This window comes from Monopterus albus, unplaced genomic scaffold (assembly GCF_001952655.1).
Source record: "Monopterus albus unplaced genomic scaffold, M_albus_1.0 scaffold3.1, whole genome shotgun sequence".
Classification (NCBI taxonomy): Eukaryota; Metazoa; Chordata; class Actinopteri; order Synbranchiformes; family Synbranchidae; genus Monopterus; species Monopterus albus.
In genome coordinates this window covers 1,248,881-1,264,786 of record NW_018127883.1, presented here as the reverse complement: position 1 = coordinate 1,264,786, position 15,906 = coordinate 1,248,881, and the positions used below count along the sequence as shown (strand labels likewise).

The window sequence follows — 15,906 nt, the reverse complement described above, 5'->3', positions numbered from 1 at the left end:
CAAACATTTTCTTTTCTGGCTCTAGTTAGTAGGTGGGACAGACTGGTATGTCTCCCTGAGAACAAAAGTCTACTAAGTCACAAGAGGGCTGGTTTGAATATACATAGTATGTAGTGTATCTACAAATCTTTTAATCTAAGATATATTTATAGTTTTGTGCACCGCTGACTCGTATAAAGGCTGAAAGCTGATGAGTTTCAGGGATATGTATCACCTATGGGGTAACCTCTTATTCAACAATCAAATTCAAAATGTAGGAGAGGGAGTTAGTGAGGAGAGAAGCCACAGCAGGAAGGATGAGCTAAGAATGGACTTTCTACTGAAAAAATAAATAAATAAATAAAGCCAAGTAAGCATGGGAGGGAATCATATACTGTGGTTATGTCAAACAAAGTAGTTAGCCAAGCTCTTGGAAGGAAACTGGCACCAGCTATGCTGCTGAGCCAGCTCATTAGCATCACACTAGTGCTACTTAGCAGCATTGTGACTGTTTACCCATGCCGTGAGCTCGCTGAGAGGTCTCGGCTCCTCGCCCTTCAGCAGCAGAGGTACGGTGGTCCCATGACGTTCTGATTTAATTCCTTCCCCTCGCTGTTTAGACTTGTCTGGACTACTTCCTGTGAAAAGATGATACGTGCAGATTAACCCGACTTCAAATTACGAAATCAGACATCACACTCTAAAACACCACAAATGCCTACACAGCAGATTTTGTTAAACTGGCAGAAGGAGAAGTCAGCAATATGGTTAAAATAGTTCTATAATATCCTCAGTAATTCAAGCACACTAATAGATTTTCAGACAGAAAAAAAAACTGCAACAAGTGCAGGGGGGACTCAGACATGTGGCTCAACATTATTAAAGACTGTGGACTGTGCTGCTGTGAAAGAGTAAAAGCTCTCTCTTGTTCGTGTGAGGTGATTTGCTGTCACCCAAAGGGCCCCAGCAATAGGACCACAGACAGCGCATCAATAATAGATGCTCTCACACAGTTTATGAGGAACCCAGCCTTTAAGGTATCTCCAGACAGGAATGGAGTTAAAGCAAAAAACTAAACATAAAAAAAAAAAACCCACACAGCCTACCAGGCTGAAATGGTCCTTTCCACCTTTTATATTTGTTTCTATCTTTTCCTCTTTTTACTCATCATCAGAAACTGGCCATGCACTTTGCTGCTTTCAACCGTTTCCTCCTTTCTCCTTCTCTCTTAAAAATATTTTATGCCTCTTTTAAACTTTCACTGAAGTGAAATTAGCAAAGTTACAAGCCAGTTATTCTAATTAGCCTGTTCATCTAGGAGGCAAACCATGCTGGATGTATATAGCATATGAAAAAAGTAACATTTGAATTAAATTGAAAAAATAAATAAACCCAATCAGTGCCTTCAAACAGAATGTGGGAATCAGTCACAGTTGCCCCTCCTCAGCATCTCTCTTCTCCCACAGACAACTGAGACTGTCCCCCAATGCTCCCATGGCCTTACTGAGAATGTCTGTATTGTAGCAGGCCCAGCAGGCTTCCCGTGAAGCCCAGTAAACGTTACAAACCCAGAGAGGAACTGTGGAAATGGAGTAGAGTGTCAGAAGGCAGGGGAGAGGTTGTTTAAGGGTTCACACTCATGTCATCACCAAAAGATGAGTATGTACAAAACACTCATGTCATCACCAAAAGATGAGTGAGTATGTACAAGGTCATTGTGGTGCAGGCATTGCCGCTAATCCCTTGGGACATGCGCATAAAGCATCAGTGTGTTTGTGTTTGTGCGCAACATCATGCAGGGTACAACAAAAGTTCAGTAGTATACTGAGCAGCAACACGACACTGACATGTTTTGTTTTCTCTTCTTCACGGCTGGAGAGCTCTTCATTTTCAAGCACTCTGTCTTTTAACAGTCTGACAAAATTCAGAAATGACTCCTGCGCCACCACAACTACATTTCTTATAACTTCAAACGGTCTGTGACGGCGGTTGTGCTGTGCTCTCAGTGTGGCCCAGACTTTCCATCAATCCACAGTGCACAATAAGCTAACAAGGGCATAAAAGGGGCCTCCTATATTAAATGGGGTATTTGAACATGTGCCCACAGTAGTTTGTTGGTTTTAGTGGTGCATGAAAACCACGTCAGACAGAAGGAGCAGCATGACTGAGGCCACAGGCTGTTGCTAGAGTGCCATTCAAAAGGGACTATAAATGGAAAGTCAGGCAGACGTCTTGCTAATAAGACTTCAACACTTCCACCGATGTCATTCACAATTCTTTTAGAGCTCTCAGATATCGAATGCGTTAATTAAACACTACTAATTGAGAAAAATAACTAAAGGCTAGGGTGTGCTTGAAAACAAACTAGTTCGGTAGATGTCATCCGAAGGAAAGCTTTTATAGCCGAAGCAGCACTTGAAATGCAGCGAAAAGCCTGACATCATAGAATGGGCTAAGACCCACTGAACTGCACACCAAGTCTTTCCTCAGAGGTGTTTGTGGTTTTCCACTCGTTTGTTCACACGGAAAGTGAGGAAATAGTGTGAAGAATGAAAAGGAGCGCCAGACGTTTGCCAGCTTCCTCACTTGCTGCATGAAGTGAGCATGCTTGTTAGGTTGCTGGTAAGATTAGACTGCAGAAAATAACAAATGTAACCCACTTCCCCACCAATAAAAATTCACTTGAAGCACACTAGTCCCTTTAATGTGTATGTGTTAGGTTGGTGCAAGTATGTGTTTATGCAAACATCCATCCCTGCTCTTCAAAAAGAAGCATTCCCTTCAAACTGCATAGAAATATGACATTCATGACCATTCTCATGGGCTTTATTCCCTTTGGGAACTTTTGAAATTAAAACTAAAACTGGGTTAATCCCATGTTTTCTGGAGAGTATTGTTTGCTAAGCCAACCACAGCTGTATCCCCATACTGGACACAAGGGAGAATCAGCTGCAGGTCAAACATCTAAAAAAAAAACACAAATTCTGTTTGGCAGCAGAAAACATCTTTCCCCAAGTTTCTGTTTAAATAGCCTTGAAAACCAGATCTCCTTTACAGTTAACATAATTTCGACGGTCTCAGAAGGGTGATTTTTGTAATATCCCGTTTTAGTATTCCACTCCGCGCATGTGCTCATTAACTGGCAGGTTCGGTGAAAGCAAACCACGGCTAATGTGCACTTTTACTCAGCAGGGAAGTAACACAGCCAACAATATAAATAATTTCAGGCAAAGAATAGTGCTGAAGGACTCAGTAAAATAAAAAAAAAATCTACCTTATTATATATACTTAGTATGTTACCTGCTGCATCATAGAGATATCCACTTTCACATGTATTTGTATATTTATTGACCTTTTTGGAGGAGAAGGGTGTCATATACTGCGGTGGTGATTAAAGCGAAGCAACTATCCATGCATAAATAATATGCTGAAAAACACATTTGTGCAGCATTACCTCTGTTCCCTTTGGTCTATAGTAGAAACAAAACACACTGCTCAGTCAGCAACAGTATCACAGAGTCCCTGTCTTAAGATGAACATGAGAGGTCAAAGTAGGCGGATGAAGGACATATGGTAATCTATAGAAAAGGGGGTCAGGGACTGTGAGAGATGATATCGCAGTGAAACATCTTGAAATTTAATTAGCCTAAAAGAGCATCTGCAATAAAAAACGAAAACAACTGTGCACAACATACTATGTATTTCATGAAAAAGAAAAAATATTACAGCCAACTGATTCTCTATCAAAGCATTCAGTTAATCAGCCTATCATTTCAACTGTGGTTCCCAAAAATAAAAAGCAGTGAAATACCGGACATGACCAGACAAATGGTCAAAAATCTTCTTTAGTGTTGATGCTTTCTTAGCCATATTACAAAACCATGAAATTGTTGTATTTAACGCTGTCAAAATCAGAGCTTTTATGTTGCAAACTTCCTGGTAACCTCTGTCTTAGCTGTGCCCACATGGGCCTGGTATCAGCAGTTTTCTACTCTGGTCACATATAAAAGTGAGACGACAAAATGAGGTCCCCGGAAACGTGGCTTTTCAGTTATTTCTCATCACAGGGGACCAGACCGTTAACACAGCTGATCAGAGGATGAGATCTCTGATTATGGATTCGACAATGCCAAAGATTTTATGTTCAATATGGGCATGATTGCTGCACCCCTAGCATCCAGTTAAACCCCTGTGATGTGTCTGTGAATGCCCTTAAAATGTGACTCTTGGCCCACTGCGATTCACTAGAAAAGCCTCTTTCAGTCAAGGAAAGAAAGATGAATGTACCACGATTATGCACAAGGAGAAATGTTCTCAAAATATAAAGGTCTTGTGCCAAAACTGTGACATGCAACACACAGCAGAGGTGAATTCAACTGCATCTAGATTGAAGGGAAATTTGGATTTAACCCAGTTTCTCAGAATGCCTTCTGTATTGATCACACATATTGATCACATTAGCAAAGTGTGGAGCTGAGGCTCATTGCATGGGCCTGGGACAGGTCTTACTGTCAGAATGAACAGATTTATTGTTCCTTTCACTTTTTTTTTATTGACAGAGCAGGTCACATGAAATAGAATAATTTAGTTTCATGTTTAGAGTTTCTAGAAGCAACTAAACTGAAAACAAAAAAGGACTATTTCTTCAAGTGCAGTGACTTCCTGTGGTTGTGCACAGCCAGAAAGTAGTCACATGTAATCAGAACACAAACTGGTGAGCTTTTAAGGTACTGGTATGTGGATATTGTTACCTTTTGACAGAGCCAGTCTAGCCGTTTACAATCTTTACGCTAAGCTGACCATCTTCTAGTTGCAGCTTCATGTTTAAGAGACAGGGTGAGAGTGTTTTATCAAGCTTCGCATCAAACCTGTGGCAAAAAAGCCAGGAAGAGTTTTTCCCCAAAATGTCAAACTATTGTTTTAAAACTGACACCAATTAGTAATGTTCACCTCAAACTTCAATCATCTGCAGAGCAGGTAATCATCTCATAGAGGTTCTGCTTTGTGAGTGGTGCTGGTACGAGCTATCAAACAGCTAAGGAATAAACAAAAGCAACGTTCAATAGTGAATAAAGAATGTGATCATATGGCAATAAACGCATTCCTTTTTTTGCAGTTTGATGCCAAATTAACCACACAATTTAGAGGAGAAACAATTAAAGCCAGACATCATTTTCCTTCCATTTGTCACTCTCATCATACTTAATATTGCCAATGTCAGTTCGATGTTTTTGCCATTATGTCCCTTTAAATACAGCATTTGCTGTGTTAGGGGATCTGCTGCGGAAGAGACCTTCCCAATCTGGCCACAAGCAGGCACTCTAGTACCTGTTTCACAGCTCTTTTGTAATAAGTCACAGATGGAGAGGCACTTTAGATGGAGGTCTAACAAACGGGGTTGAAACGTTTGAAAAAATTTGCATTCCTCACAGATGAGACTGCAGTACAAAACAGAAAGTCAGGTTTTACACACAATTTCCAAAATCTACAAACTTTTTTTTTCCTTTTTGCCTCATCAGATAAAACACAAAGAAAAAAACTTGAATGACAAGCGCAGGCACCGTGTACTTTAACACTAACACAGTTTTTGATTAGTGGAATTCTTCTGAGGAATGAATAAACCATCTGGACAATTCAGATGAAGTTCAACTAATCCCATCACTTTAAAATGAGGCTCTTTTTCAATGAATACACAGCAGATTAGCTCAGATACAGCAGTCAGCCTTCCTTCACCAAGCTTTCAACTTCCAATAGACAGACTGCTTTTACAGTCAAGGACAAGTCTGACTTGAGCTTGCAGTCCTACAGGTCTCTTACCCCAACACAAGCACTGCCTTTATGAAGCAAATACAGACAAACTTGTGAGGAGGCACAAGGTTTTTTACAGACACACAACTTGTAGCCCCAATAAACAGCACAAAGATGTATTAAACCCACAGGCAAAACAAACCAATGGGTTAATCATGGTGAGGTCTTGAATGTCATGAAAGCAGCTCAAAGAAACAAAAAGGTAAAGATTAATTATGGCCTTATGTGTACCTCACTGACCACTGAGCAGCACTCTTAAGGTTTATTTAGACCTTTAAGGAACAAGCACTTGCATCTAACCCATCACACAATGTAATTTCCTTTCAACTGTGACGTGCACCAAATGTTTTTCCTCTGTCACAGCACCTGCACTACCCATATATAAAACTGGCAAAAGACACAATGCAACAATATAATATACACCTTGCAATACAATAGAGTTCAACACAACAACGCCACCACTATGGCGTCCACCACCCTCCACCCTCTGACACAGTGTTACCAAATACTGTATGTATATTACACTCTGCAGTTGTATTTTCTGTTGCAGGGCTATTATAGGTGTCTTCTGTATCTGTGCATTGCCTAGGCTGTGTTCCCAGATCTCAGCAGTTGCTCTCACTTGCTACAGTTTAAGTGATTTCAAAGATTTTACTAGATTTTTACTCAATCTTGGTGCTTTAACCATGTCATCTCAAACACTGACTACAAACAGCTTTCTAATCTTTTATCATCCTTACTTTTAGACGTTTAATGACTGTGAATCATGAATCATGGTTCCCCCCCATATATTAACTCATTCTCAAGAACAATGTAATAATTGGACACCAGAAAGTTTATTAAATAGATGTAAAACTTCTGGCAAAGATTTTGGCATATCATTTAGATCCTACAGACAATTTAGAGTCGCCAATCAACCTAAGCTGCAGGTCTTTGGACTGTGGGAGGAAGCCGGAGTGCATGGAGAGAACCCACACAGGCACAGGGAGAACATGCAGACTCCTGTGAGGCGACAGTGCTAACCAACGCGATGCTGTGCCCCCCCATGAATCCACTTTTAATACAAAATTGGATTTAGCAGATCAAGCCTTTTCTTAAATTGCTTGTCCAGCCGGGCCCTCAAATAGGTCTCTGTCCTCTCTCCTTTCACTGCAGGGCACATTTGAGGTCCTGTGTGATCTGAAGGTGCGTAGCCTTGTCCTGCTCATACTTAATATGAGCCTTCTTCAGTGAATCTGTTTGGCTCTTAGAGAGCTCTTTATATTTGCTCAACTGCCCAATAAAGAAGGTTTTCTCTTTTTGCCACTGGACACGGTGACACTCAAGCTGTTCTTCAGTGTGTTTTAGGGCTGCCGAGAGAGCCTTCTTCTCTTGCAGCAGATCCTTGTTCTCAGTCTCCCTGGAGGCTCTGTATTTCTCAAGTTCATTTAGCAGGACAGCTTTCTCCTTTTGCAAGCGAAGGTTCTCAAACTTTAAATTTTCTGCCTTTGTGAGTTCAGCTTCCATCTTTCTGGTCTCTGCCCTTTGTTGCTCCAGCTGAGCCTTCAGAGAGCTCTCTGTCCTCTTCCACTCCTGCTCCTTTTTCTCCAGACAACTCTTGATGTCCTGTGTGGCCTGAAGATGCATAGCCTTGTCCTGCTCATACTTTATATGAGCCTTCTTCTGGGCATTTGTTTGGCCCATAAAGAACTCTTTATATGTGTCCAACTTACGAGCAAAGTAGGCTTTCTCTTTTTGCCACTGGACACGGTGACACTCAAGCTGTTCTTCAGTGTGTTTTAATGCTGCCATGAGATCCTTCTTCTCCTGCAGTAGACCTTTCGGTTCAGTCTCACTAGAGGCTCGACATTTCTCAATTTCATCTTGCAGAGAGGCTTTCTCCTGTTTCCACTGGAGACGCTCATTCTCCGCCTTCTCGTTGACTGACTGTAGATCAGCCACAAACTGCTGTTCTTTTTTTACTTTGCTGGTTTAGGTGAGTAGCATAGCAGCTCTGGGTTTTGTCCAAAGCTGCCTGGAGGGAACATCTCTCCTCTTGCCACCACTGCTGTGCCTCCTTCTGAGCAGCCTGCAGCTGATTTATTTTAAGGCTGTGTTGCTCCAGCTGGACCTTCATAGAGCTCTCTGTGGTTTCCAACTCCTGCTCCTTTCTCTGCAGAGAACTCTTGAGGTCCTGTATCGTCTGAATGTGCATAGCCTTGTCCTGCTCACACTTCATGCGAGCCTTCTTCAGTGAATCTGTTTGGCTATTAGAGAGCTCTTTACATTTGCTCAACTGCCCAATAAAGGTTTTCTCTTTTTGCCACTGAACCTGGCAACACTCAAGCTGTTCTTCAGTGTGTTTTAGTGCTGCTAAGAGATCCTTCTTCTCTTCCAGTAGATTTGATTTCCAGTTTTGAAAGATTGTTTTCTTGGCAGTAGCTAGAGAAATGAGGAGCGGGTTTTTGTTTTTAATTGGTGGGTGGTCGATTTCTATATTATCGAGTAAGCAAAGTGATGGAGAAGGAGGGTTTCTACAGCCTAAGATGGTGGAGGGTTTTTCTGTCACTGCTATTCAGAGGGAATAAACTGGTTGGCAGGACCAAGTAGCATGAAAATAATTGTCGCTGCAACCTAGAACGCATTGTGAGCAGATGTCTGTGTCAGTGAAACCCATATTGAACATTTTACTTTGTGTAATATGGGTCCTGTAAATGGTCTTGTATTGTATAAGCTGTAAGTTTACATTGCTGGTCATAGAAAAGATGTTATTGCAAATATCTGTCCAGAAGTCGGAGTTGAGAGAGAGAGTTAAATCGTTTTCCCATTTGAGTTTTGGTATTGTTATTGTTGAGTCTATATTTGATACGAGTTTATATAGCTTGGATATTATTTTTTTATGGAATCTGTAATTTATATAAATCTCTTCAATTAATTTGGAGGGTTGTAGTGGGTTATTGGTTACAATAATGTTGACCTAACTATGGAATTTAGTTGATCGTATTGGAGGAACTGTTCTCTCTGAACTCGGTACTTCTGAATCAGTGTATTAAATAATATGAACTGTTATTTTCAAAACAGGTGATGTAAGTGAGTGATTCCTTTGTGTTGCCATGTTGGGAAACAGATAGGGTTATTATACAGTTGAAAATCAGGGTTGTGCCAAATTGGAGTGTATTTACATGGTGCAAGTGATGATTTAGTGATTTTGTTTGCTTTCCACCAGGCTCTCAGAGTTGAGAGGATTGGGATGTTTTTACAGTAACTAATTTTCTTAATACAGTTTGGTAGAAAAGGAAGATCTGGATGCACATTCTGATAATATAATAATTCTCAGAGAAACAAAAATACTAGCTCACTTATTTTATAGCAATGTTCTTCAGTGTTATGCCTAATACCATGTTTATGTTATATGCCATTTAGTTTGTTTTGTTAGTCTTTGCCTGTCAGAATCCTGTTTGGTTAAATGTGTGCCCTCTATTGTGGTTTTCTTGCTCTATGTTTTGTGAATATTTGTAAAGATGTGTTATGTGTAGGTTTGCTTATAAAGCCAAACCACACCATGCCACCCTTGTCTTACATTATAGCATTAATAAACTGGGTGAATGAAACAAGTAAAAGCAATATTATAAGTCAACAGTGAGGTCATGATAGCCATAAAGTCCCTGTAGTGTTTGTTGCAAAGTAGGACACTATAAAATAAACATAAAAACATCTAAAATGACCCACTGAACACAAACGGCTGTTGTAAACAACACAACCATAACAAATGCTGAATAGCGCAGAGCAATTTTCTGCCAGAGTCAAACAAACAAATGTGTAGGTGCTGTTTTAACTGGTAAGTGGCAGCGGTTATGATTTCACATATAACAATGACAAACAGCTCAGAGGAGGAGGAAGAGGAGGGTGTCGTGGCTGAGTGGATGTTATCCTTTAACAAAAAACAAGCACTTCTCTGGAAGAAACAATACATTAAAAACAATATCAAAAGTAACCTTTTCTTTCAGTAATGGTGACAGTGAAAAATCTTTAGGCCAATAGATTTAAAATGAAAAACAACAACATTAACATCAAGACAAACGCGTCATAATCATGGACATGATATTTATTAAGGTTGGTAAACGAATGCCTCATATTTTTCCTCTTAAGGATCAGCATTTTGGGAAAAACATCTGCAGTGACAAGATTAACATTATTATTATGGCTGTGTATCAGCTATGAAGCAAGAACAGGCCTCTGCCAGGGCTTATGCTTGTTGTGCTATATTATGTGCTACCTTTCAGTGTTGCAGGTTCCTGTTTGGTTGGAGCTGAAGGAAGTTGGCCACCATCTCCAGGGGCATGCTGCATTTCTCTCCTTTGGTTACCTCCTGGTGTTATGCTGGAGATTTTGACTTACTGCATATTGTACAACCACCACTGGTTGACAACAAGGCCTTTGGTGAGAGTTATTAGGGATAATTCTACATGTCTATAAATTCAAATTACACATTTCATTCAACTAGTGAACATAGCTGTTATGCAAAGACTAACCATTTATACACATTGCACATAGCCACAGGGCCTGCACATGGGATAACCCTCTGAGTGTCAGAGGAGTGTTGTGAGTTTCCTTACTTTTATCTCTGATGTGCCACATGATACATTTTCTTGCATTAAAGTCTGAGGATCAAATATGCCAAAAGTTTTTAATCTTTTGGAACACTGCACTGCTGAGTGTACAAGAAACAAAGGAGCTCCGCAAACACCTTACATACATCCAATTACCGACTCCGTAAGAAAACACTACTGAACTAAAATACAGATGCTACAGCTGTGTTGTATGGAAATGACAGAACAGTAAATGAAGCAGAGTATAGCTCCAGATTATCTCAACAGGGCCATCCCTGGAAGTAAAAACAGCAAACTACTTCTGCCATACCAATTGTTGTCCTAACATTTATTAAATTATCAGGAAGTCAGAGTTGGAGAAATAAGATGATATGAAATGTAATCTTTAGGAAGTCTACATAATAAGTTCTTACAGAAAGTGTGGTCTCAGTTTGAAATTGAGCACTATAATAAGCCTGGTTTTCCTTTCAAAACAAACACTCCTCCCCAGCAATCACTTCTAATTCCTCCTGTTAAAAGGGTGCTGATAAATCCTTTTCATAAACACCGCAATGGCCCCGGTGCTGACATAGTTACTGTAATTTACAAGATGATGGTCTCAGACTAATACAAGATATGCAATAGCAGAGAGCATTGTTTAAACTGTGAGTAGAACTGTACCTGTCTGAAGTGTTAGTGTAGCTACTTTGCAGCATATGAATTGATGTTTGTTGCTAGAAGCAAATTATTAGAAAAGGCTCTTTCAACTGATAAAATAAGCCATCCAGTGAAAATTCATATAGGCTTCTTTTTCTCCCCAGAGAGTAAATGTATTTTTCATCTCTGCATTTCATCTTAAGCAGCATTATAAACGGGTTAGCTTACACTGTGCCGGTTCAGGTTCTCCAGCAATACGATGGAAATTACAGCATATTCAACTAGACGCTGGACAGAGCTGTAATTACAGGCATTTGCGATGTTCAAAGGCAAACTCTGAAAGCCCTCTTCAAAAGTGTTTTTAAATTTTGAGTAGATTTATTCAGAGATGACAGAGGGGTAAAATTACAGAATTATGTTTCTGCCTCACTCCACGTGTACCAGCCTTTTTTTGTGTGTGTGTGGATCGGCAAAGTCAGTAAGATTCAATCTCTGGGCACCATGAATGTCTACAAAATTTCATGGCAACATGAAACCCAAAGACTTTGCTGCCTTTATGAAAGGCTGTCAGACTGACAAACAGACTTATGCCATCATTTCTTTAGATGTGGCTTAAAAAAAAAAGTTATATGCTCCTGATCAAATAGAGAAATTTTGTTGATTTAGTAAGATAATAAACTCGTAAACTTCATTAAAAAAATGTAAATCTCCTAAAAGTCTTTATTTCACCATTAGTTGTACTATAATAAGTGGTACAATAATCTTTAAGCAAAGTAATAATGTCTTTCCTCTAACTAAAATGATGATTGAGGACTTTTTTCATTCCTGCAGCCTGTCACATGGATATATATGGAAGGTAGAAAAGTGGTTCATGCATGTCCAAAATTGTCCAAAGCAGAATCAAACAAAATACAGAAAGCAAAAAGAAGGTGGTTTAGAACTTGACTTCCAGTATGGAACAACATTATGAGCTTTTATTCATAATGAGATCAACTAAGAGACAGACAGTAGGATGAGAGGCACACAAGAGACACAAATGCCATCTTTCCACTGCCACCAGAAACCATCCCATACCCATATTGTATCATGGTTTGCTTAAGCCAAACTATTCCTCATTTTTCTGCTTAATAATTTTAAACACGAGAACTGACGATTGGATGTGAGCTGCTCTCGTAAATCCAACAAATGCCTTCATTCTGAATTCTAGTGTAAATATCAGCAGCTTGCTGTTCACAGAGAAGTGGCGACTGCAGCGACTTCGTGTGCCCTTCCTATTCTACACCTATTCATTATTCCTTTCTTCGTCTTTGCTCCTGAAAAAACTTTTTTTTTCCTTTTCAGAGAAATGCCTGTCCCACAAAAATATCTGAGCTACACAGAAAATATGACACATTCAATCACTGTGGTAAGTGGATGAGAGAGGTAGGCAAGTGCTGTCGCACCTGTTTGGCTCTCTGAAGGCTGATGCAGATTGCACAGGAAATGCACCCAGCCTCATCTGTCACACCCATGACTGAGTGCTGTCTGTCAGGGCTCTACAGCTGTTTAACACTCAGATTTCTCAAGGTTTCTTCAGCATACTCTTTCTTCCTCTCCCTTACCTTGTGTTTCTCAGTCAAGGCCTGGCATCAATTCCATGTGCGCATGTTAGTTTTTCTGATTATCAAGCACAAGTCTGAACTGTACATGCTGTTTCTTATCAGTGGCTTTTCTATTTTATCTGTGATCCTGTCATCCTCTCACAGCACGTGGTGAACAGGAGGAAAGATGAATCACCCCAATGGCTGTAACGACCACTGATACTTAACAGAGGGAGACGTTTGTGTATGTTGTTCCCTAGTGCCAAAAAAATCAATGCCTGTCCTCAAAATGTCGAACGACAGGCACTCCAAGGGTTTCAAAGACAGACAAGGTTGAGGTTATTCCCTAAGTAGCTTCAGACAACTAAACATTTCACCACATGCTGGAGGATGGGTGTGAGTTAAATCCCAGAAATCTCTGCTGCAAGGTGGGCGATGCTCCTCAGAGACCAAAGGGAGTGTGTGTGAATTCCTAAACATTTCAGGGAGCTCAGGGCAGGTTTTAGTCTTCTCTCCATGAGTCTGTTTAGATAACACAGACATTCTAATCTTCCTAATTAATTCTGTGATACTATGGTCTGACCAAATGATATCCTCAAATCTAATGCAGGTCATTTGCTTCCACCTCTAATTATTTATTGAGTTTCCTCTGCACAGTTAAAAAAAATAAATAAAATTCGGACCCCCAGAAACCAATTGATATGCAGAGGAGAGACAAAGCGAGAAAGGCAGAGATGAAGAGACACAGACAGATGCACTCTAAAGTCCAGTCATAAATTAAAACAACCTTTTTGAATGCTTATAAGCAGATGGGTGATACAAAATTGGTATAATTAGCAAAGTTTAATTACACAGAGGTGGTTCCTTTGTTACTATTACAAGAACCACCCAGCTTTTTGATTATTTCAAATATGCAGCTGTCAGGGACAAGCTAACCATTTTGTAGGCGATGGGAGACCAACAATATGACAGAGTGAATTATTGTAAGGCATCAGTATGAATGCAACAATGGAATAAAGTCCCAAAAAGCTTTATTTTCCTCCTCAACTGACTATGCTTTTTGGATTGAAGTGTGTTTAAAACTCAGAAGAGAATTGCATTTTGATTTCCTACATGAAAACTACCACTTTTACAGGGCTTTCATTTTTTGTTGAATATTTCTTGTACACTCGGCAGTGCAGTATTACTGACCTCAAGACTGGGATATACTCAACATGCACTTTTAAATCCCCTCCTAATATCTGGTGCATCACTTACTTCTGATAACTACTAATGCAACACAAAAACTGGTCAAGTGTTGACATAATCAGAGCTGGAGGACCCAATGTCAGCTACAGTCCATATATGGCTGCACATTTTGCAGTTTTGGGAGTGCAGACTTGGGCTGATTTGTGTTAAGAATGTTTCAGTTAGCAGCACTCATCCCAGCTTTGGGCAAGCGTCCGCTCATGGCAATGACCTAAGTTTGGCTGATTCTGGAAAAAGCATTCATTACAAATCAGGGCACTGTTGAGCCAAGTCATTTTGACTAAATGGATACCTGCCACTTTACCCTCAACATGCTGGACCTCCTAGGCTGAATGACAAATATACAGCATGTTCTGTGATCTGACACCTCAAATCAATACTGCAGCTATTAAACTGGGAAAATTGCAGTTTGGGTTAAATCACTGGTTCAATTAGTGAATGATTTTTTTTTTTTTTTTTAACCGTGTGGCAGTCATTAGGGAATATGAAGCAAAGAATAGTCTCCTTTTTTTTTAAAGTCTGAGAGACTTTGTCAACTCCTTGAATCACCTCTATAGCATTCTTATTATCAGAGAATTTCACACTGTTGAATAGGAATCATGATTCCTACAAATGCATGAGGGATTTATCACTTATGTTGTTTTGGGGCATTGGCTGGAATCACCGACGTTGTTATTTTTTTAGGAAAACAATCTCAAATTAGGATCCCCACTTATCATGATCATTTTGTACCGCTTTCTTTTTGGTGTACCACCCATATTACCCACTTTTTGACCATATTTTTGAATGATGTTATACCAATCCATATGCTACATTTAGCATGCAAGCTAGACCATAATTGCAGTTCAACTGGATACGCCGGGGTCATCTTTCCCCTAATTACAGGTCCTGTTATCCATACCTTTTCATTAGTATCAAAAGCTGATTATATGAAATGAAAAACTGCTTTGTTGACTACCTCTATACCCATTTCCAATCCAAAAAAAGTTTTAGGAGAACTGAGGGAGATGCCGCCTCATGGCAAAATCTTTCTACTTTAATTTAAAGACTCTGAATGCAGGTTCACCAACTACACCATGGCAGAAACACTGTAGCATGGGCTCCACCTAGGTGGAGGGAGGCCATGTCAATTATTTCAGAGAGAAAGTGAAGTTAATACCCTGCTGACATCAAAGAGCCAGTACATACTGCCCCATTTCAGTACTCACACTAGCCCTTAAAACTATTTTCACTCCCTGCAGTCATACTGTATCAGCCAATCCTCCGAGTGAGAGATTTAATGACCCCACACCGAGATGATGTGTGAGGTAAACATCGCATGAACTGAATTTTTATACCTCTCTGCCAGCGTGGGCAATTCTGAGGACACTGTAATTGGTGGTCTGTTATTAATGATGCACGAAAAGGCGTCATGTTTATTAACCCAGCATAGGTAACAATAAACCCTATACCTTTTTTAAGAAAAGGTATGGTCCTGCATTGCACTCGAACCTTTTCTGAGTGAAATGTATTCTAATTAACAATGCTGACATCTTTTCTGAAAACTTAGCACTGTGCACTGACTGTATGACACCCACTCTGTGATGATGACATGCAGTGCTGTTATAGCAATACACTTTACAGAGGTGCTGTATCTACCACCACACGCTTCAGACTAGGAGATAATTTATTCAGTGATTTTATTTATTTATTTATTTATTTATAAGTGTAGCTTGCTGGATCCCAACTTACCAACTTGAGCAAATCGATAAGAACATATTTTTGTTTTCTCTCTTTATCTTTGCTATTTTGTTTGTCTACTACACACACAATAACAAACATCTGTATCCTGGCACGTGTGATGTGCCACACACACACACACACACACACAACCTAGTTATCATTGGCTTATTCATTCAGAAGATTAAACTGGGCAGCTGAATAAAAATAACATCCTGTTTGGTTACTGTATGTTTACACCTTAAAGACAAAAAGGTATCCTCTCGGATGTTAAACTCTGTCCATCCCGACTGCAGTCTGACTTCCCTTCATTGTTCCATCAGAGGAGAAAGAAATGAAACAGCACA

At 39.9% G+C, this 15,906-nt stretch overlaps 1 protein-coding gene across 3 annotated transcripts in view; it reads right to left on the bottom strand.

The window, feature by feature from the left end:
• Positions 1 to 15,906, bottom strand: part of adam12b (ADAM metallopeptidase domain 12b) — a 72,194-nt gene that overhangs the window by 55,253 nt on the left and 1,035 nt on the right. For all 3 annotated transcript variants that reach the window (XM_020604397.1, XM_020604391.1, XM_020604405.1), the window contains exon 2: positions 496 to 617. In XM_020604397.1, the coding sequence (XP_020460053.1) occupies positions 496 to 617 (122 nt within the window). The remainder of the gene's footprint in view (positions 1 to 495; positions 618 to 15,906) is intronic.